At 39.7% G+C, this 23429-nt stretch overlaps 1 protein-coding gene across 2 annotated transcripts; it reads right to left on the reverse strand.

The window, feature by feature from the left end:
* Positions 1-5652: 5652 nt before the first annotated feature.
* Positions 5653-11473, reverse strand: zfp64 (zinc finger protein 64 homolog (mouse)). Of its 2 annotated transcripts, XM_015054643.1 has the most exons (6): positions 11197-11472; positions 10917-11084; positions 10689-10835; positions 9864-9926; positions 9518-9769; positions 5653-9445 (listed from the first exon to the last, which is right to left on the reverse strand). In XM_015054643.1, exons 1-6 carry the CDS (start codon positions 11216-11218, stop codon positions 8112-8114), a joined length of 1986 nt encoding a protein of 661 aa, XP_014910129.1. In that variant the 5' UTR covers positions 11219-11472; the 3' UTR covers positions 5653-8111. The 2 variants fall into 2 exon arrangements, with proteins under 2 accessions (XP_014910129.1, XP_014910130.1); XM_015054644.1 differs by lacking the exon at positions 10917-11084 and having other exon boundaries at positions 11197-11473.
* Between the last annotated feature and the right edge of the window lie 11956 nt (positions 11474-23429).

Consider the following 23429-nt stretch of genomic DNA (forward strand, 5'->3'; position numbering starts at 1 on the left):
ATAGTTGTTGCTACTGGGAGGGAAAGTTCAGTGCAAATAGATGTCATGATGGGATTCTGCTCCCACTTTAATGCCTCTCCGTTTACAGACAGAGTGCCGTTTATCAGAGACTTCCCCTAGAGTTGGAAAAGGATGAACTGGTATGCCTGCAGCCGTGACTTAAAACCCCTCAGAAAACTTTTGGCTGCAGACGTCGCCGCTAAAGAAATCACAAAGTAATCTCAGGTTTTGGGAATCCAGAACCACAATAAGAGATGTTGTCTGTAAACGAAGAAAACATGGAGCAGTGGTGAACCTTCTCAGGACCGACCAAGAGAATGAATCCAAATGTTTATCAGCAGTTTATCCAGAGGGTTGCAAAGGAATCAGGTAAGTCTAAAACACTTTAGGCTTTTTTTTTAACAATAAGAAAGAGACCAAAGGTCAAACCATTAATTAATAGAACAAAATGGACCATCAATATTCACCATCAAAACATCCTGATGACCCCAGTCTTTCTTCAGAAGTTTTAGGGACGTTTGAGAAAATCTTTGAGAAAAGATTCACAAATGTTTCTTTTCAAAGGTGTCCGTCACATTACATTTACTATATAACCTTGTAAGACCCACAAATACATCAGTATTTCAAACAATGTTGACTTTTCTTCTATTTTTTTAGTCAAACTTAGACATTGAACTCTATTTGGTCTTGTCCATATTTGCATAAACACTTCCCTCACATGGTCACAAACCAACACAACTAGAAAAACCTCGGCTGAGTACCAAATGTATCGAGAAGAAAACTAGTGAAATGTCTTTTCAAAATTATGGGGTGTCCATTATAATCTCTAGAATATTTTTCCATACTCTGTGCCATTTTTATGCAGAATCATTTTATACTATATGTAATATTACATTTTCATAAAACCTTACAAAAATCAAAGGAATATGAAAGCATATTTTCATCTCCAAAGTACTCTTTAAGCTACAAGGTTGAACTTTTTTTTTTCCTAGTCCTTTCTGCGGTTAAAAAACAAAAATCATACTTACAGTCAAGCATGGTGGTGGTAGTATGATGGCCTGGGCTGCTTTCCTGCCTCAGTACTACAGGATCAATGGAAAATATGTGACCATCACTTTGTGACCTTAAGTCCATTTTGGTGATCTAGAACACCATCATAAATAATAAAAAGGCAACAAAATTGCCTATTTCAGGTTTCCTGAAAACTTTTACATTTTTAGGTTTCACATTTAATCTTATTCATCTGAATTATGTTTTGGTTTTAAATTATGCCAGCTCTCTTTCTAGTGGCTGGGTCAATAAGAAAAAGGCCAAACCATGCAAAAAAATGACAGGCCTGCTCTGCAAACTGTGAGAGTGCGTTCGGAGGACAGACAAAGCAATACGCTGACATGTGGGAATGATCGGAAGCCGTCACAAAACTGAGCATGAAAAGAAGAAGAAAGAAACAAAAACTCATCATTACAGAGCCAAAGGTGATGGCCTAAGACTCACACTTAGCAGGAGTTCCCAACATAACTTGCATCCTACTAAATATGGAAAAAGTGAAAACAATTGAGCAATTGTTCTCCCTTCAATACACGGCACCGTGTGCACGGCCAAAACCATGCAAACACGCATTTGTTTAGAGTTGGTGGCACAGAAACAAGACAAGGAAAACAATGGCCAAAAAGTCTTTGTTACTGAATCACAAAAGCTGATAGCTGCTTATTTGCATTCAGAGGATCACAGTCGCTGCTAAACGGTGAAACCCACATTGTCATAAAGGGAATAAAGGCCGTTATTATACCAGCCTGTGGCTTCAGGCATTCCTCCATCCAGCACAGAAATCAGACTTAGTTTTCTGCTGCCTGGAAGATGAACTTTTAATATTTAAGAAAACAACAGTGAACTACTTCCTGACATCTAATTATAGACATTAAAGCAGACATGTAACAATTTCACAAGAGGCCTTTTTAGTTTGTAACATTTCAAAAAATTAAAAACAATGAAAACTTTAAAATCCATGTCCACTGAAGGTAAACTGTAGAGGTGGGCAGATCAATCCTAAATATCAATAATATCAACAGTAAATAATATTAGCATGCTGAGATTGATCATTTAGTTTCAGATTCCATCTAATATTATTCTATTTTTGTATTGTACTTTGTAACTCTACCTGTTTTTATTTTCTCTTAAATTATAATATTTTGCTCTTTGTTTATTTTGTAAAATTGCACATAAAGCATGTTAATATGTTATTAAAGTATTTTGTAGAATGCTGTTCCAGGTTTGAACAAAAATAATTCAAAGTAAAAACCACAAGAACAAAAGGTCAAAAGTTTGATAATGTATCAAACTTAAATAAGAAGTATTGGTATTGGTATAAGCACTTTGTATTGCCTTGTTGCTGAAAATGTGCTATAAAAATAAAATACCTTTGCCTTTTGCCTTTATCAGCGATATGGGCCCCGTATTTACTTGGTATCAGATCGATACAAAAACAAAATATTCAGTGTCGCACACCTTCAGTAAAATGTTCACATATGTAGCTCAAACTATTCACAGAAAGGTCTCCAGGTGTCAGAGTTTCCCAGTCTCTTGAACTTCTTCACATCTTAAATACCTATTTCAATGATCAAAGAACAAAAACATGCAAGTTAAAGATAAAACCATCCACAAAAGCAGTGCTATCTTCAAGCTAGAGTTTGCCCCGCTGTGATTCAATGGATTCCACATGCAGACTAATAATGTCTCAGCAAATAATCACGTTGCATTCAGAAAGGCAAATTACATAGGTTTTCTTTTTGTCAGCTGGCTGCAAACTGCTGATCAAATAGCCCTATCATCTTGAATTTCTATCACACAGGCAAAAAGAATTGACCAGAGACAAGATAAAAGCCTGCAGTGCCCTGACAAATCTAAACTCACTTAAGACGTCAATAGTGTCACGCCGAAAAGATGCCTGCATTGAAAAAAACCCACCCAGAAATCCATATCAATACGCTGCCAATCAGGTAATTTCATTAAGGCATTCAATGCCATTTGCTGATGGGATAGCAAATTGTGTGCAAACAAAGCAAAGGTCAGTAAAGTATTGTTGAAGTAAGTGACAGATTGCACGTGGAGAAGTGCAGAGGAGTAGAAAAATGCAGTAAGCCGCCGATTAGACGCCTATGATAAAAGGAGACAACTTTCTAATTCCATCGGCCTGTTTTGATACAAATCAAGGCTTTTCCGTTGGAGTCAGTGTTTCTCTCCTGAACAAACTCCTCTCTGGACCTGCTTAAAAAGGAGCGCTCCACAACTTACGATTTCTTTAAGCAGCTGTGAGTGGAAGTTGCTTGTTTTTTTTTGGGTGGCGGGGTGGAGGGACGTTTATGGCCCCATTCAAAGGCTGACATCTCAAACACAGGAAGGAAGGAACTGAAGAAGTGCCATACAGTATAAAGAGGTTTGTTTTTAAACTCCTGCTGCCTTCTGCAAGACAGGCCCTTTAACTGAGGCATAATTTAGGATGATCTGATATAGCAAAGGCTTTTGCTGTATAAAAACAATCAATATGACAGAACACTGCCATCATTATCCAGCCATGCTCCTACTGCAGCCATACAGTGGGGTTTAAAGACTCTACAGGGGTCCAACCCCCACAGAAAGAGCACCGACTTCAGCCCTGATGTCACATGTGGAAGAGGGAAACGAGTGGATTGGGGGGTGTGTGTGTGTTGGTGGGACGAGCTCTCAGGATTATGGCCTGGAAGCATGTTAGATAATAGATCAAAGAGATTCGCCGGAGAGAGCCCTTCATGCGTTTTCTACCAAACACTCCTCGTTATGAGGAGTGGCAGACGCTTTTATTCCTCAAAATGATGCGAAACCCTTGAAAAAAGAAATCAAATCAAAAAAATAATTATTGACCATTTGTAACTACTTGTTTCATCTTTTGCAGCCAAGTGCTGCACAAGATTATTCCACTTATTTTATGTTTCATCTGTATTGTTTTGGAGGTTGGTCACAACATAAATCCACACATTTGTCAGAGTTTGTGATGCCAAAAAAAAATCTGTCACTTAGTGAATAATTTCAGAGCTTTTTACATCACTAATATTACCTGCAACCTGTACAAAATTTCAGAAATATATTTAAATCAATGGTAAGAGGAGTCAGTATGTCGTATAAGTTCCACTAACGCTGTTAAGGTTTATCCAAAATGAAAAACATCTAGATATCTAGGTTGGTTTTCAGGTCAGGTTAGAAAATCAATGAAGCTTCCAAGATGGACGAGTCAAATTTTTACCTCTAGAAATAACTTACAGTGACTGCGTAGTAGTGGGTGTCACCCATGTTTGAACAAATATTAGTTTTCAAATGTACGCAGATGACACAGTGGCTTTTCCACAAGCAAAGAAAAAAAAACTATATCCAAGAAGAATGCTCACATAGGATTAGATTTTAAGTATTCATCACTGAATTCCAAAAAACTGAAGGATTTTTAAAAATAGATTTCAGTCAGAAGGAAGGAACAAATCTACTTTCAAGGCATTAAATATATTATACATTGAACACAGTCATCATCAAGTGGTTTAACACAGAGATATATTGAGGGAGCAGCAGAAGTTTCACAACAATCTGCTGTATTCATGAAAAACGGAAGATTGTTCTTACAAAAACAAACCTGCAAGCCTCGATAAAATTGGCAACGCTACATTTGAAGAGTCCCAATTGTGGGAAAACTCCATCTTTCACTACAACACAAAGTACAACACTGGTTTCTGTGCACACTAGACGGCCTCGCAACCTGGCAGATTCAGAGTGATCTTGCAGAGAGGAGTGGGCAAATATTACTAAGTCAAAATGGAGAATGCTAGAAAGAGTCATTACCCAAAATGAAAAAGTGTTGTGTAAATTCATCTTGTTCTCAGTTCTTCATGGAACTGAGAACAAGTTCCATGAAACCTGGGAGTTTTAATTCCAGGTTTAGATTTTTCCATTCATGACCTTTTGACCACTGATGAGAGCTGACTGAGGGGAAAATAGCCAATTTTTTTAAATTTATTTCGCAATTTTCACCTTTCTTCTGATATTGCCCTACATACTAACTGATTTGCATCACGAGACAAAAGCATAAGTAATGCATCACCTAATTTAATCCTAACATACAGTTTTAATGAACTATTTTCACTTTTTGTAGTTTCATCAGTACCATCGTTTGAAACTTTACATGCAACGCAGTACGGTTGCAAAATGAAGCAGCAATAATATGAATGCTACAGAGCAATTGTCTCTAACCTCCACAGACTTTAACCAACATACACTTCAAGGAAAACTCAAAAACCCTCCATAATCATTCCACAGAAAAGATGAAAGGACTCCCAATTAAATCAGGAACTACTAAAGGGGCACAATCATGTTTCCCTTTGTCCAAGACAAACTAACTCTGATGTGAAGTCTGGGTGTTGACAGACATCTTCATCAGGAAGTAACTTTGCTTGAGTTTGTGCTCATGCTGAGCCTGTAAATGCAGCAGCGTGCTTCAGTGGATCCATTAGTGCCAGAATGCGAGAGACGAGGAACGAAGAAATCAATTCACAGGAGCCTCCTATTCAGGTGAAGCATCTTCTGCTTACGAATACAGAGGGCTGACATCTGTGTGTAAAAATGGCCAGAATAATAGATGGCAACAAGCAAAACACGCACTTTATTGAAAAATCTATTGCTGGAGCAGCTTGGCTTTTAGAATCAAAGACCTTGATGGTTGAACTAATGTTATTTACAATTGACATCTGTTGATTCAGACAGAGGACTGGGAAGAATTCTTTCAACAAAAATGCACATGCAGAGTATGTAAGTAAACAACACATTATATCAATCTTTACTTTTGACACTCTGCTGCCCCCTTATGGACAAAATAAAACATGCATGAGCCCGACATATTTGATTTCAGGTTCCAGTCGTTGCTCCTCAGCACTTTACAGGACATTACTCAGCTAAAACAAATCTCAAACAAATAAAAGCAAAATAAATTCAAATGAATACAAATTTATTGAAATTGGCATTCATCAGTGAGCAGGAAAACAATGTGCAAACAATTGCTGCAGTTTGTCATCACTTCTGTCAGTGTATGTCATTCATTTTCCCTCTAAACGCAACTTTCAACTGTAATTTATCTGCCTAGAGCAACTGTAGCACTTTACTTGCTAGTTACACACTCCAAAAACACAAAATCATAACCAGTATTTTTAGTTTCTAGTGCAAATATATTAGAACGCTTGAAATAAGACAAATCTAAGTCACATGTAACTTTTCCAAAACATACCGGAGCTTGTTTTAGGTCAATAAATTGTTCAAAACTACTTGTTCCATTGTAAGATATTTCTCACTTATAATATGGAAAAAATGTCTTGTGATAAGTGAAAAAATCTGCCAGTGGAACTAATAGTTTTAATCAATATTCAAGAGTTATTGACCTAAAAGGTCCTATGCCTTGCGGAAAACTAACTTGTAAGTTAGAGCACTTGAAATAGGACAAAACTACAATATTAGCACCAGAAACTAGACTGAAAATACTTGGTAACATTTGTTGTTTTTGTACTGCAGCTACATCCATGTTTTCAGCTTGGATGTGTCAGACGTCTCAGGCAAATCAACAGCAGCTTAAGTCAACAGTATTGATATGTTGCAGTTTTCCTTAATTCTTCCAGACAACTAAAAGTGCTTATAGTTTCACTTAATTATGCAATTCCTACGACAAGTTTACTTACACTCATCATGGTCAAGTTGTTGTAATAATTTTATTTGAACCATTTTTTCCCTCCATTTTCCAATTAAGATTTTAGATTTGTCTTCAAACAGAGTTAGTAGTTTTAGGTTTAAATTTTAAGGAGTAAATACCAATTTGGTTGTGGAAAAAGTTTTGAAAGGAATTAAATTTTGTGGGAGAAAGTGTTCAACTGTGTCCCTCAGGGTTTCCTGTGGGTGGTACTTTGGGAATATGGAGAAACAATATGACCAGTGTCAGATCTTGGTCTGCATTACCGGCAGTAAGTTGGACACTTTTCCAATGACAGTTGGACTCCAAAGTTTCCCTTTGCAACCTTTCTGGACAGCATTTCTAGGCAATGCCAAGATGTTGAAGGAATGTGTTTTGGAGGCATCAGGCAGAATGTGAAGCAGCCAGGATGCCGATCAGCACTTTGACTGTGGTCCCGATCTGGAAAAGGATAGAGTGCTTCACCAGGTTGGGGTCGAGGTCCTACCCAAAGTAGTGCCGTTTAACTTGGGTTCTTGTTCACAAAAGAGGGAACATTGGAGTGGGAGATCGACAGGAAAATTAGTGTGGTATCTGGAGTGACGTGAACATGTACGGGTCTGTTGGGGTGGAGAGAGCTAAACCGAAAAGTGAAGCTCTCGATTTACTATACCATCTACGTTCCTGCCCTCATCTGTGGTCACAGGCTTTAGGTAATGACTAAAAGAATGAGAGTGAATACAAGGGTCTGAAGAGAAACTCCTTCATCCAGGAGGGACTCAGAGAGTAGAGACGAGCCATTGAGGTGGCTTGGGCATCTGGTTAGGAATTTCCAATGGAAGGAGACCCAGGTCACCCTGGAGGGATTGGATTGGGAACATCTTTGGAGGATCTGGCTATTCTACACTTCAAAAAACCTGCCACATAACAGCAACATGCACAGTTTTCGAGAGCAACCATAAAGACTAGGACTGGCTATGTTTAAGTAGATATAATCGGTGACCAATTCCAATTGGCTCACCCATTGAACCTATTAAAACTTTATTGACAATGGTTAACAGCAAAACAAAGTTAAACAAACTGAAAGAGTGGTCAAATATTCAATCAAAAGGCTTGTTGGTGTTAACTAAAAGCATTTGGTTAAGGGGAAACTTGCTTAGCAACATTTAACCCAATCTTACTGGAGGTGTATGATGTGAATAATTCATAATGCATTAACATTTAAATTTGTGCTCCTGATGCTTGTTTTTAAAAAGTATTGCAGCGCATGTTGTATGAAAGGTTCAAATAAATAATAAAAAGCTCCAGAATGATATAGAACTTGCTTCCTATGATGAGTTTATGTGAACTTCTCTTTGGAAATGTGAAGTACATTTCATTTCACTCATTGTGGCATGCTTCCAGGTGTGTGTGAATCTGCGTAGAGTGTGTGTGGAGAGAGCTGCTCCTCCGCGGCCTGCTGTGGCTGAGTGCACATTATCAGTGGGACGCCCTGGATGACCACGTTCTGGCTACCAATGCCAATGTTTGGAACCACCAGTCCAGTTTCTTGACAAGGCTCAGCAGGCTTGGAGCCAACCATGTCCGGTGGAGTTGCTACTGTCACCAGTGGTGAGCTCTTTTTTGTCACGACTCTTAGTTCTGTGCCCCCATCAGGAATGAAGGTGCTGAGGCCCTCCAGATCAGAGCTGTAGGTGATCAGAGTCTGCGTGCTGCTGGAGTCCTGAGGGGTGTCAGTGTCTGAGCTCAGCTTTGTCAGCAGGACAGTCTGGGGTTCGGCCCTGACGGTACTACAAGGCGACCCGAGAGGTTGCACAGCTGCCAGCAGATTGACTTGTTGGATCATAGATTGATTGACGACGACGTCTTGGTTGTCTGGCTCCAGTAAGACCAGTTTGGTTTTGCTCGATCCATCCCCACCAGCAGGGATTAAGGTGCTTTGCTGACCCAAAGGCTGTGGGACGATGATTTTAATCTGTGCGTTATTGTATGAAACCATTGAACTAGATGGGAAGGGAACTTCAATCTGAGCATTGCTTTGCGGCATTGTGATGGGAACAAGGTTGACCGTGTCTGCTGAGCTGGAAAGCTGGAGCTGCACCGTGTTCTGGGCGTCTCTATGCTGCTTCTTGTGGCTGCGCAGCGAGTCCTCCCTCACAAACGATGCATCGCACAAGTCACAGTGGAAGGCCCGGGCTGCATCCAGTTTGGCCCGATACCGAGAGCTGACGGGTTTAGGAGAGTTTCGTCCACCTCTGCCGGCATTCCTGACTCTTCCTCTCTCTGCTTTATCCGAGTGACACTGCTCTCTGTGGGTGACCAGACAGCTGAGTCGCTTGGAGGCAAAACTGCACAAGTCACACCTGAAGGGGCGCTCCTCTGAGTGGATCCGCTCATGGACTTTGAGCGCCCCCTTGCTGGAGCATGAGTAAGTGCATTTGGAGCACTGAAAGGGCCGAGCAGGCAGGTGTTGCCTCGCGTGTTGCCGCAGAGCCGACCTGCTGGCGGACTTGTAGTCGCAGTGTTCACACTGAAATAAGTTCTCAGTGCCGTGCTTGATGCGAGTGTGAGACTTCAGGTTTCCTTTCATAGCACAGCGGTACTCACAGAAGTCACATTTGTAGGGCTTTTCCCCAGAGTGAATGCGGAGGTGCCTTTTCAGGTCGGAGTTGATTTTGAACTTTGCGTCGCACTGCTGGCACTGGAAAGGTGCGTCACCTTGAAAGAGAAAGAGAGAATAAATGAGAGGTCAGCCAGGCAAACGTCAAATTAGCTTTTGAAGGAAGCTACCGGTGTGAGAGCGGAGGTGCACAGTGAGCTGGCTAGAGTTGCGGCTGGCATAAGGGCAGATCTGGCATTTGAACGGCCGCTCGTCGTAGTGGATCCGAAGGTGCTTCTTCAAACTGCTGCTGTCTGCCGCTGCGTAGGAGCAGTGCTTGCACTTGTGAGGCCTCTCGCCCGTGTGGGAGCGGCTGTGCATGTTTAGTTTGTCACGCCGGCTGAAGCGCTTGTGGCAGAGCTCACATTCAAACGGCTTCTCGCCTGCTCAATGAGGGAAGAACAAAGTGGGCTGACTCTTTGGGCTTTTCTGCAGCTCATCTCAAAAACAGTACAGTATTAAAAGGGACTATCCTACCGGTGTGAGTCTTGAGATGTCGCTCCATGTCTTTTTGGCCATACTGCGTCTTAAAAGTGCAACCTGTAAATGTGGAAGAAAAGCCAAACTCTCAAATTATTAAGAAGCTTTTAGAACTACATTGTGCAAACAATAAAACAGGTGTTCTCTCTGACCTAACAATGTGTGAACAAATTTTGGCTCACATCTTTTTTCCCAACTTTGCTTTAATTTCGTAAAAGTTGCAAATATTTGTTTCTTTCAGATCAATTTATTAAAACAGTTCAGAGGGGGTTCCACACACCCAAAAAAGTGGCAATAATGTTCTTTCTGGCAGTGCATACCAACTCATGTGGTGAAGGGACCTTTATCACTGTAGAATAGCAAACTTTATGAGATTAGCATTTACCCTGTCTCTCAAAGAAAGCTATTGCCTGAGCATTTAAAGCACTTAACTGTGAATGTGCTCTATCTGCTTAGATGCATTTCTCTCTTAGATGAAACCACTATAGAAGATATTACAAAGATCTAATTTAGTTACTTGTGTAACTACATATTTATTTACTCATTTACATAGAAAGTACTTCCATATCAGTGCAGTCATGGCAGAGTCTCCTGAGCCAGGTTCAAGAGATGCTTATCCAAAGAAACTACATAAATTAACTGAATTTAACTTCCTTCATAATTTGAATATAACTTTAAACTTTTCCTACATTGATAAACAGTAACTATTTATTTTTAAAAGATCATTGCTGATGCATTTTCTTCTCTGCATTGCATTAAAAACACCTGTTTGGTTCAGATCGGTATTTATGGTTTGAGGATCAGCAACTTTACAGAACCAACCTGAGAAACAGCAGGAGTGTCTTTTGGAAGTCAGGGCAGGTTTTAGTTTCTTGGATGGAGTTTTCTGTGCTTTGGTCAATGACTTCTTGATGCCTCTCACCACACAGACCTGGTAAGCATCCTCAAGAACAAACTCTGTGCTGGAACCTAAGGATGGAGGAGACCATGTCAGACGTGCATGAAAAGGCTGCTTTTAAGCGAGTTCCCATTGAAATATAAAACTGGAACCTGTAAGAGAGGCTGATACAGAGCTGACCGCGGTGTGAGAGGAGGGAAGGGAGCATCCGTTTTGCTTATGGGCGAGAAAAACCTCATAATTATTGTATTGCTGTTTGCAGAAGCCGCAGATGTGGATGTCTGGGTTCACCTCCACCGCAGCACAGGATCCTGCATTTACTAGATAACGAAAATAGGAAATAATGACTTCACCACAAAATTTATATATTTAGATTTGTTATACTGACACCCAACAACAATTCTGTGCTGATTAGGAGCTGCTTTGTCTTACCTTCGCTGTTGCATGTTGCCATTTTCGATGTTGTTTTGGTAAAGCTCAACTTATTTTTCGGCTGCTGTGTTCGAACGGACGCTTCATTTTGGCGTAAAACAAAAGCGACTCAAATGAAAATACGGCCATAAATAAAACCGCATATTTTCAACTGCGAGCTCCATGAAGATTAGTTTCCACCGAGAAAAAATAAGAGTTCACTCTTTCAAATACACCGACACTTTGAGGTTTTACGACACTATCGCTACAGTTTGCGGCATGCTAAGTTACAAACCATGTTGCATTGAATGCTGTGGGAAAAAGGAACTTCTTTCTTTCTTTCTTTCTTTCAACAGATGTAGACCATGTTGATATATCATTATATGTATAATTCACATTATATAAGTTTGTTCAAAGAGTTGCTGTAAATGCTGATAGCTGTGGCCAGGAAGAATCTCCTGTAGCAATCTGTATTACTACGATTCTAAAGAACCCTCTGACTGAAGACACTGCTGTTGCATAGCAAAATCATGAAGAGGATGCTCTTGGTTATTCGTAATGTTTTTCATTTCATGAAAAATCCGTTTTCGCACAATTATCTCCAGAGATGGCAGAGAAGTCTTTGTAAGTCCCTGGCTCTAATGCTGCTGTCCAAACTAATGATGGAAAAAGATATCATATTCTCTATAGCAAAATTACAGAAAATCTGCAGCATCTTGCTGCAAACACTGAAAGACCTAAGCCTCCTCTAGAAGTAAGATCTGCTCTGTCTTTCTGTCCTTCTTGTAAACCTCTTCATTGTTGCATCACCAGTCCATTCTGTTTTCTAGGTGAGATGAACACCGAGATGAATATCTGACAAAGACAAAGGAAAATCAGATATAAAGATGCATTATTCACACACAATCCTAATGCATAATATATCAAAAAAGATATGGGGCAAAAATAATTTCAGCTGCCATGGAGCAGATTTGGAAATAGCTCCATTTACTCATTTATTGTTACCACTGATAACCCACTACAATATATTTTACCCACAAAATTACATGTTTTCTGGCTTAGTTTTAAAAGTATCTAATGTCTAAACTGAATATTAAAGTTTCTTGCTGATTCATATGGCAAAGAAAAAATGTTTACTTCACTTAGCAGTCATGTTAGCATTTCCAAGGACCTGATGTGTTATGTTTGAAAAACATCTAGTTCAACTGTAAAAAGGAAGTTATTTCTAATTTGAAATTTTGATATACCCTTTATAAAGTTTGTCATGCTTAAGAATGTGAGCTAGCAGGTTAGCTACATCTTCAAATTCAAGTAGTTATCTTCTTTAGCTGACTATCTGTACTAAAACCGGCCTCAAAGACATACATCAAAACTATTTTAATCTAAGTTAAAACATTGTCTTATTATATACTATGAGGTGTATTAAGTCTTAACAGTTGGCTCAAAAGTAAACTTGAATTAGCTAAATGTAGCTTTAGCACTTGTTACAGGAATGTAAAGATATTTCTTGTGTGAGTTTTCAGACACAGCAGCTGCTGTTGCTGAACAAACAGCCATTTTCAACTAAGGACAATTTACTGGGATCGTTGGGGTGAGGGAATGAGAAGGCCTCTATTTATGCCGAAGCAGTTGTGCTGGTGTGAATAAGCCATGAAAGTGAGTGACACACAGCTCCATTTTCAGTGGCAGCTCCTTAACTGCCTGATTGCCACTGTGAAGCTGAGGAATTTCCTTACGCTGACTTTCCCGAACAGCAAAGGCACAGGACTGATTCCTTCCCTGCTGAAACAGCAAATCCTTGAGACAGACAGGAGATCCACACCCACGCATACAAGGCTTACACACACGCACACACACACACACACACACACACACACACACACACACAAACTGCGTGGCCTTTCATGGCCTGCCTTCATGACTGTGACAAGTTGATAATCGTCTTCTTTGAAGAAGATTTTGTAAGGATACTCAACTATTATATTCAGATACCTCCGTGGGGCTGTTTGTGTCAAATTAGTTACAAAAACAGCTTTATTTGCAGTTTTGAAATGTGATGACACAGAAATGACATGAAAAGGAGCTAATTAAATAAATAATTCGATACGTCCAGAATTTGCTAATCTTGTGCACATACAGTAAATCCCCGTCAGACTCAAGACGTGTCCCCACCCCCTTTCTGCCGCGACCGCAGCCTGTGGAGAGCAGGCTGAATGTTTTGATGAATTTTAATAGTTTCAGGAAAACTGTGCCTTTGGTTTCAATTTTTTGTTTGTGATTCACTTGGCAACACCCCAAAGTAGGAATAAGATACAGTGCCTTGCAACAATATGCATCCTTTGAACTTTTCCTCATCTTGTAGCATTACAGCTACAACCTCAGATGGGTTTTAACTGGGATTGAAAACAATAGGACAACATCATGTTTCTAGATGGATGGCCATGTCTTGGTTGCAGTTGCATCAAACTCTCTGATAAAATGAGCAGTGCTCTGTGAGATAACAAAAGCTTGGGTATTGTCGTACAACCTAACATGGCTTTAAACTTCTCCACAACTTTATTTCTGACCTGTTTACTGTCTTCCTTGGTCTTCATGATGCCGTTGTTCGCTAATGTTCTTTCACAAACCTGAGTGGCCTTCACAAAGCAGCTGATGGACTCTATTTAGCACTCCAGTAACACTAGAAGCATAGAAAGCTGAATACAAATGCACTGCACACTTTTCAGATTTCTGTTAAAAAGATTGAAAAGCGTTAACATTTTCCTTCAACTTCTGTCACATGAAATCCAAATAAATACATTACAGTTTAATGTGATAAAATGAGAAGTGTTGTTTTCAAGAGAAAGAAAGAAAACAATTGAAGGAACTTTCACAAAGAGAGTTCAAGGATTTTCATTAAAAGAAACTTAACTGGCATTTTCAATGCCAGTCAAGTCATCGTCTGACATTATTCAATAGGATCCAATTAGTTATTGAAGTCAAAAGGAAAGTGTCTTTTGGATATCAAGCTGTGTCCAATTCCAAGACATACCTTTCTCCCATTTAGTGGGACACCCACATTTCCAGTGAGTGATGTAATGTCCTTCTTTTCCCCAATGAGACAAGGGCAACAATAGGGGGGGGGGGCAATGCCTCTGTCACATTATTTCCCCCCACCGAGGCATGCCAGCTGCTTACAGTTGCTTAATGGCCACGAGCTGTCACAAGGCATCACAGCCTGCTGCCACACAGGAGCGGCAGATGCTTTAATTGCACAATGACTTGTAGGTTGTCAACAGCAATTATACCAGGCTTCCACCTGAGGGCACCCAAACAACACAGTCCACTCGCTTTAGAGGCACGGAGGCTCTCGAGCTATCTGCAAAATCTGATCTAAAGGTTTTGTCTCTGTCAGGATGAGAGCCACACGTTTATTCCAAGTCTCCTTTTAGCCTTAAAGCTCAGCCATGTGATGCAAAAGACCTGGGCTGGATTGTTACACTGCAGGCGTAAGACCCCCAAAAATCATATTTAGACATAAAATATTTAGCTTTTGTCACCTTGGGGCCCAGGGCTCACCGTGCTGCTGTGGGTCGTTGTGTGCAGAGTTTGAGTAATTCCACTTATTATTAATTCATATTTCCCTCCACCCCCCTTTTTATATTTCAGGAGAGGCTAATTTCACCAGTGCCAGTCCAAAGATTATTATCATTAAGAGGTGGAAAATAAATGTGTTTAAAGCTAACCTGCTACAGCCCACATCTACAGTGGCAGCAATTTAAAAGATGTAAAATGTGCGTCATGTTGTGTGGCCAACTTAGGGAAAGTTTTTTTATTTTATTTGTGTAATACAAAAATGAACGAGTAGAAATGATTCCCTATTTGTTTTGAGTCATAAGATGAATTATACACATGTATGAATTCCTCTGGTTAACAGCTGCCGACTTAGCATCAGATAAACACAGAGCCGAAGTCTGGCAACCCTCCCAGCCCCCTGACCGTCCCCCTTTATCAATAAAAAAAAAAAAAAAAAAAAGACACAGCACATAAGCGCTCACACATACAAAAGGAGCACATGCTCACACGCAAATCAGCACATTGCTCTTTGTATGTGCTAACTGATGCAGATGATAGGGCTACAGATGAGTACGGGCTAACCAGAGAGAGAGTACATGTGGCTTTCACTGAATAAAGCGAGCCGTAGCCTCAGGAGGAGCGGATTCAATCCAAAGATACATGCTGGGAGAGAAATTAAGAGAGAAATTTAACCCTTTTGTTGCATAAAATCCAATTCAGGGGCATTAAAATCATAAAGAATAAAAGTTCTTGTCCGGCTTTTGTCAAAACAAGAGCTGTGCTTGAAAAGGAAGATCCTCCAGAAATTTAGTATTTTTCCTTTAGTGTCAGCAGGGGGTGTCCAAAATCAAGCTGGGAAAAGAGACGGAGCGTATTCAAAGCAGCTCAAGCAGCCGCTGCTCCAGTTTGTAATAGCTGACATTTTGGAATCAGTGGGTCAGCAAAATAGAAAAGCCACAGAGATGTATCGAAAAAGCAGCGGCACACTTTTGATCACACATTTGTTTTTACACTCAGACCTAATTCTTTCTGCTGGAAGTGACCATTAAAGGGGTAGTTCTGAGTTTTTTTAAAAGGTTTTAAAAGGTTAAAGTAGTTAATATCTTGCTTCCATTAGATGACTCCTCTCGTCTCCTCATTTGGTATAAATCTATTATAGTTGGTCTTGAAAGTTGAAATATGTGGCAAGTTGAAGGGGAGCCAAGACCAAAAAGCTCTTTTCTCATCTTAGACCTCCAATCAAAAACGTCATTGTGCTTTATGCAAACTTTAAACTGCTGGCACATATGGATTGGATAATTATCTAAAAAGAACACAATGACTATTTTTCTATTTTACCTCAACCTTCTGCAGTGGGATGCCTGGTGTCCTACTTCTATAATGCCTCTTCTTTCTTCTGCATGTTCATAACGTATCAAATCAACAGATTTTTCTTGTAGAGGTACAGATTTCACACTTGCATGGCTTAAAGCAACTGCGGCCTGCTACTTGATACTGAGTAATGCAAAGGGCTAACTGTGTGACGCAGTTTATTTTTAATTACTCAATGATTAGTGATTTATCTATGAGCAGATGCTGATCACATTCATTAATTCTCATAATTATCAACAGTGATTTAACAAGGCAGGAAATAGATAAATATCAGTTTGCAACATTTTTATTTCAATCGCATTATTATTTCTCACAAATCACAGACTTTGTTGCATCATTTTCCCACATTTTATTTGTTATGAAATGCTAAGCAAAAATCATCATTTCAGAGTTTTGAGATAAATCTGATGACATCTTGTTCTAATCACCAAATCTGCAGCATTTGAAACAAAAGCAGCACCATCAATCTCATCATTGTTTAAAGGGGTAGTTCTGAGTGTGGCTGCATTTCTTTTATAAATGTGCGCAAAACTTTGTTGATATTCCGCTAAAGTCACAAAAACAATTTTGCGATTTGGGTGTTTCCATTATAAAAGAAATGCAATTAGAAACACATGTGAAGAAGCTTATTCACGAGGTAAGTCATTTAAAAAAACCTCATGCCACTTCCTGTCATCTTCTTTGTCAGCACTAACATTTGGTTGTTGATGACATGATTTGTGTGATTATAAAATGAAAGTGAAAGTGTTTCCATTTCAGTTTTGAAAAATAAACCAATTCTCATCAGGCCAAATAAATACCTTATTGGAGCTTCAAAACTTTTTAAAGCCAAAAAAGAGTTTTTATTTAAATTGGCATGTGTCCATTAAGCAAATTTAGTTTTGAAATGTCAATGTTAAGGTTCTTGAGGTTAATGAGACACTCACAGGTTTCATTCACAGTAATAAAACAGAACTCATCTTTCACTGTTAAAACTGTGTTTTCTTTTTGTTTTCTGCTTTTCAAGCTCAGAAATGTCCAAGATTCTTCTAGAAAATTCAGGAATCTAAAATTTCTGTGATTTGTAGGGAAATTAATTATTTTTTTTTCCATCTACTATGGCCTTAATACTCTGACTTATAAAAGAACTAAAAAAAAGCATTGTCCCCAATCCAAAATAAATTAAAAAACAAATAAGAAGAAATTGAGTTTTGTCAGCTTGAAAAGAGTTAAAAACCCAACAAACCAAAGTGAGAGAGCCACAAATGAAGGGAACAGTGCAGAACCTTCCCAGGTTGACTTGCTGACCAAAACTACTCCAAGGGTGCATTAACAACTTATCTAGGAGGTAATAAAAACACCAGGCGCAATATAAAGCACCGCAGAGCTAAGGTCAGAGGTCAACAGTTCAACAAAAAAGGGATGCTGACTGAATCTGATATCCAAGTTGAAAAGAAAACTCACTCATCTAAAAAGAATAATATCAAAGTGGAACACCTTTTAAAAGTTTCCCTGTTCTGTATGGGACGAAACTAAAACAAAATTTCAAATTTCAGCCTGACAGTCAGAGCTGGTACCTGACTTCTTCAGGACCTGGACGACTTCCCATAAATGATGAAACCATCAGTTCTGCTCTGCATTAAGCTGCAATTTGCAAAAAAAAAAAAAAAAAAGCTGTTTATTTCACCTAAAATCCTAATTTTGAGTGTAAACACATTTTTTTCACAGCATGATAGCTAAATAAACTAAAAAAATCCATTCGTGACTTTTGGTTTTGGTGTCCCAACATGATTAGTGGTCTCAGTCTCGCCAATACTTAGCTAACTCTCTGAGTGCAACCCTGTCACTTTGGTCCTGACCCCTCTGAGTTGAGCTGTTAGCTCCACTTAGACAAAATTAAAACACCAAGAGAGTTATCTAAAGCAGGCAGGATATTAACTCCTCACCTCCTTTTCTGTGGAACCTTACTTCAAACATCCAGAACTGTCCTTTAATGTGGCTGCAGAATCAGGTTTCAGGTGCTGCCTCTTTTCCCCAGCAGTGCAGATCTGGAAATTAGGCTGTGGGCTGAATATTTAGGGGTTTGGACAGATCTAAAGAGATAAGTCATGTGTGATGTGAGAATGGGAATGTGCTCACGTTTCTCGTGTGAAATTGTCAGTGATGTCATGATGGAGGAGGAAATCTTGATACTTAGATAACTACGGACCCCGTTTTTTTTTTTTTTTTTTAAATGCCCCCACACACACGTATATATGCACGCACACACACACACCTACATAGACACAGGGCATCATCATCGTCACAGAGGGAGCAAGGCTCATAATTGGACAGAGGTGTCTGTAGATAATGAAGCCAGACCTCACACCTGCCAAACCTTGGGGATTTCACTTGACTGGCCACTTAAATCTTCCTCACTCTGTGGGTCTGGAGGGCAAGAGAGTGAGTAAGGAACTAATGGGAAAAAAAAGCATGCGCGACAGGGAGGATCCCTGTCAGCATGAGTGTAGGGTACACCCCACCCATCCCACACCCCACACCCTCTGTCTCATCCCACCCTCCATCACTAAATCAGCCCCCACAGCTCGTTCCATACAGCACCCACCTCACTTCACTTCGCTTCGCTTCACTGTAAATCCTCTGGTGTCAAGAATTTCAGACGGAAATGGGGAAATGCTGCACCAGCTATTTTGTTTCAAACTCTCAAAACACTCGCTTCTGCCGAATTGTCTTTGGTGACAGCGTTGTGTGCGGGGAGCGTATTGTGCCAGCTTTTAGTGGGGTGTCATTCCAGGTGCTGAAAGGGAAATCAGATAGACGCTTCAACGGAAGAGGAGGGAAAAAAAATAAAAAAAACCTCTCTGTGCGGGAAAGTTTACCTGACAGTCGTCACTGAAGGTGTGACACTGTATCACTGGTAGCAAATGCTACACCAATTAGGGATCGGGTTTAGGCTGGAAAAGTCTTAACAATTTATGGGAAGCAAAATGGAGAGCTGCTTCGTCTCCCTGCACGACTTGATCCATAAATGAGGCACTGAAATCATTGTCAATCTGAATACAAATTAGGTATTAGATATAACACAAGTCGAGACTGTTCTGTTCTGTTTTATTCATTTGTGTGTAGTTCTAGAACAACACAGACAGCTTTGAGACAGCTGGGGGGGTATCACTCTTTGTTTGCTTGTCATTGTAGGCAGCCACGTCAGTTTGAGCGTGTGCGTCTGCTGTCAGAAAGTGGCTGATAAATGATAAGAATCAATAACTTTGTAGAACCAACAGTCACAAAGAGACTGATGGTTTCTGCTCGTGGGTTATCTGTATCCAAATGGCCCGGGTGCATCATTCATGCTTTATTTTTTTTCCACTCCTGCAGATATTGGATAATAAGCACAAACATGCGCCTGTCAAACTCTGCTGTCTGGTGGAAGTTGTTTTGTGCAACAAGCAGCCAGGCCATGCATTAATGCTGTGACTTTGGGGCTGGAACAAGGTTACATCGACAAACCTCTGTCACATTTCTCAGAGCTGAGACTCTCCTGACGGAGATTTACATGCAAATTTACTGTTTATGCGCTGCTGCAGCAGCAAACAGAGTCGCACAGATAAGTATTTAGCTGTCACTGAAACTGCAGGCAGCGTATACAAACATATTTACAGCACCATAGACTAAGCAGAATAGTAATTTCCGATATTTTATAGTTATGGTGCAACAATAAGCAACATTCGTAGGGGGGAAAAAGATTTATTTAATACAAATTTTCAGCTTGTATCTAACTGATCTCCCCAGTCATTCGTGATGCTGTTTTATTACTTGAGAATAAACTATTCAAATTTATTTTTCATAAGGATCCTTTTATGGAATCCAAAAGCATGAGCATCATTCTAAGAGATGTGAAGAGGAAGAAAATGAAGGATACAAGCATACAATCAATAAGTACTTCATAAACCGCCCTCCAAATCTTTTCAGACCCTTGATATAGATATATAAAAGCTTAGAAATAAATTCATGTTTTATTGCAGTGGTTTGGGAAAATGTAAACTTTAGCTTGAGTACATTTATTCAGTAGCTCTATGTATGTAACTCTATTGCATTTAATTTATCAATATTGTACCTACTGGACATTTTTTGGATTCTGGATTTATAAATCAGGGATCTATGCATTTCTGTTTTCAGGTTTCCACACTTCTAAATGGGAAAGACAAAAGACAACACCATTCATGTAAATCTGCAAGAGAATAGCTATAGCTATAGATTAGTGCAACGGATGCGCAGTTCCACCATGTAGTTTGCTAATTTCTGCTAGCTAGTCTGAAGGAGTTGAGTGGGGGAGTCACAGGTGCTCTGTGAAGCTTAGAAACTGCAGCTCTGAGATGGAGCTGCGTCTCGAAGGCGGCGCTCGGTCCACCCAGGCAGTTTGCACAGGTGAATGGTTGCCACAGGAGATTAAGAATCAGGGCTACACTCCAGGTATATTTTTGATGAGGGAATAACATTGTAATATCATGCAAAACTGAAAACAGTAGACTTTACAGAATACACTCCCTTCAAAATACAAATATCAAATAAAAAAAACTCTGGACCTGTGATACAAAATGGTGGTAGAGTCAGTCTGGGCAGAATGGTTTCCCATCACCGATGGAAAATATACATAATTTCAGTTGTTAGAAATGTTTAAGCATCTACATGAGCCCACATGGCTTACCTGTGGGCTCATGTAGATGGAGATAGTTAGTTGGATAATATTGCATGCCCACTTGTGGTTTGTGCTCTAAGTGCTGAAAGGTGAAAGCTCCACTCTTGCCCTACTGATGGACAGATAAAGGATAAACAAGAAGAGAGAGTGTGAGCTCAGTCAGTTTTGGGAAATGCTCAGTAATCGTAGACCTTCCAACATCATCATCTCTCCATCTTCACCAGCTTGAACTGCCACAAAAGGCCACTTTTAGCAGTTAGTCAACATTTGCTAATGTGGATCTTCTTTCCAAATTGCAGCGATAAGCTGTGGTGAAATGCACCCTGAAATGAAATCACACGGAAACCGAAGGCTTATCAAGATGAAGCTGTGCAATAATACAAGAATTATCCGTCGCCATCCGTCATGTATTTGTTTGCAGGAAACAGATTACATGGATCATAATTGAAATATTATTTTACCTTCATTTGAATTATTTATGGAGATTCTAGTAGGTTCATACCTTGGTGGAAAACACAGACACATTGTGTGACACGAGGTGTGTGTGTGAGTGTATTTTTATAATTGAAAGTGTCCTCAGAATATGGTTGTACGTAGCTGTATGAAGCATATCAAAAGGCCCGTCTTTGATACAATTTACTTGAGATCCGCTGGACAGAGCTGAGCTGTCCATTGGCCCTCCATTGCTAATGAGATCAGGGGTAAAATGGAGAGTGGTGAGCCGGCTGTCATCCACTAGGTGATGGTTTTAAGACTAAGCAGTGATACTTCATTAATTAACCTTCACATTCTATGTAGATCTGCTCATCAAGATGCAGTTAATTAAAGAAAGGTCATTCCAAGGGCTGCTGGGAAGCTGCGTTATTACAATGGAGGGATGGCACTGCTTTGAGTGAGATAACACAGAGGAGGGGGGCAGGGAGGAGGCGATCACCCAGTCACTGCTGAAATGGCAGACAGCGTGCCAAAGCCATTTTCTGAACTTCTGACCACATGGGCCACCTCTGCTGAGGAGAGAGCGAAAAGATGTATTTTTCAGTTGTTTGTGTTTTTATTTCATACCTTCCTCCCTTTTTTATAAACTGAGACAGTGCTGAAAAGCTCTAATGGAGAAAGGAGGAGTAAAATATTCATTACACTCAATCGACAGCATCTATCTTTTAGCATCTCAGGATGGTTTGTCTACTCTCCTTTTGCAGCTCCGTGTCTTTCCTGCCGATTTCTTGGGTAGTCTTTAGTTTCTCTGACCTTGCTCAGTGTACAGAAACAAAAATCCATCTTGAGTAAATAAAAGGGCCAGAAACTCAGCGGAATATGAAATAGTTATGTGTCATCTTAAAGTGAAATCCATTTCTGACTGGTAACTTATTCATTCAGATTTCTGTCCATGTATCTCTTTATTTTCTCTTTTTCTCCCCACATGTATACAGTGCTTTCAACTATTTATAGTAGTATTTATCCCTTTTCAACTTTTCACATTTTTTTTACGTTAGAACCACAAGATTTAAAGCAAATTTGGGTGGACTTTCTGCCATAGCCCCATCACAAAATGGGAAGAGAAACAAAAATCTGAAAAGCATTTGATTCATTTGTGTTCACCTCTCATGTACCCTAATGAAATACAATGATATTCCAAGCTTTTAACATTTCGTGAAGCACCTTTTCAATTCATCATCTGAAAAAGGAAAGAGTATTCTGTGACTTCAAACACCAACCAAGACTTGGCTTTCCACCAGAGCATTAAGCAGAAAAGCAGCCAAGAGGCTCAAGAGGACATGAAGCAGCAGCATCCATCAATCAGGTGGAGCACAGACATTACATTTTGTCTAACAGTATATTAGCTGCGTGTTGTAATCTGTGCATTATAAATTTACATTTCTTAAAAAAAAAAAAAAAAAAGTATTAGTTGCCCACTCCAGAAATCCGGTCTTTATAAAAGAGTGAGTAAAAGAAAAGCATTGCCAAAAGTCCTGTTTAATATTTGAAAGAAAATGCATCTTCAGAAGCCACTATTCCTAGGTGCAATGCTACTTGACACTTTATTGACTGGCATTTGCAAAGCAGCCAACCCATGAGCAATATTGATTTATCTTGTTCTGATTGGTTGCACTCCCAAGAGCGAGGAAGACTCTGGAAGTTAGTTTCTGTGGTAGTCTTAATGTGTTAACAGTGTTAGATTACACTAATGTGTAATCATATTAAATATTATTGTTGGTTTAAAAGAGAAAAGGTACAGGAAAAAGACACTTTGGCACTTTATTTAAGTTTTAGTTGCACCGCCATGCCACCAGGTGGCGCACTGCTCTGGGAGACAGTCTAGCGAGGTCATATTAGAGGTCCCTCTCCAATATGGCGGAAGTGAGTTGATGAACTTCAACTGTCGTCTGTCTCATCATTTCCCTGTGTTTTAAAGGTTAGTACGGGGTAAAAACTACATGAAAGGGTTTGTAAAGGACTTTTAAGAAACACACGTAAATGTGAATGTATATCAGTTGTTAAACTGTATTTTGTTACGTTTCGAACTATGTGAAAAGATGAAAAAAGCTGGAGTCACAGCGATGCCTCGGGCACTATTTTGATTTAGTTTCATACTTCTTTAAAGCTACGTTTTAGTTATACAGCTGCAGTTTGTATCCTGACGTTGTGTTAATTG

This window comes from Poecilia latipinna, unplaced genomic scaffold (genome assembly GCF_001443285.1).
Source record: "Poecilia latipinna isolate Pla-1442-1.1 unplaced genomic scaffold, P_latipinna-1.0 Scaffold1266, whole genome shotgun sequence".
Classification (NCBI taxonomy): domain Eukaryota; kingdom Metazoa; phylum Chordata; class Actinopteri; order Cyprinodontiformes; family Poeciliidae; genus Poecilia; species Poecilia latipinna.

Excerpts from the sequence above, each read along its gene's own strand:
- zfp64 (XM_015054643.1), bottom strand. The coding sequence starts at position 11,218 with ATGGCAACATGCAACAGCGAAG. Across the intron at positions 10,836-10,916 it reads TGTATCAGCCTCTCTTACAG|GTTCCAGCACAGAGTTTGTT; the intron begins GTTCCAGTTTTA and ends CTCCATCCTTAG. Across the intron at positions 9,770-9,863 it reads ACATCTCAAGACTCACACCG|GCGAGAAGCCGTTTGAATGT; the intron begins GTAGGATAGTCC and ends CTCATTGAGCAG.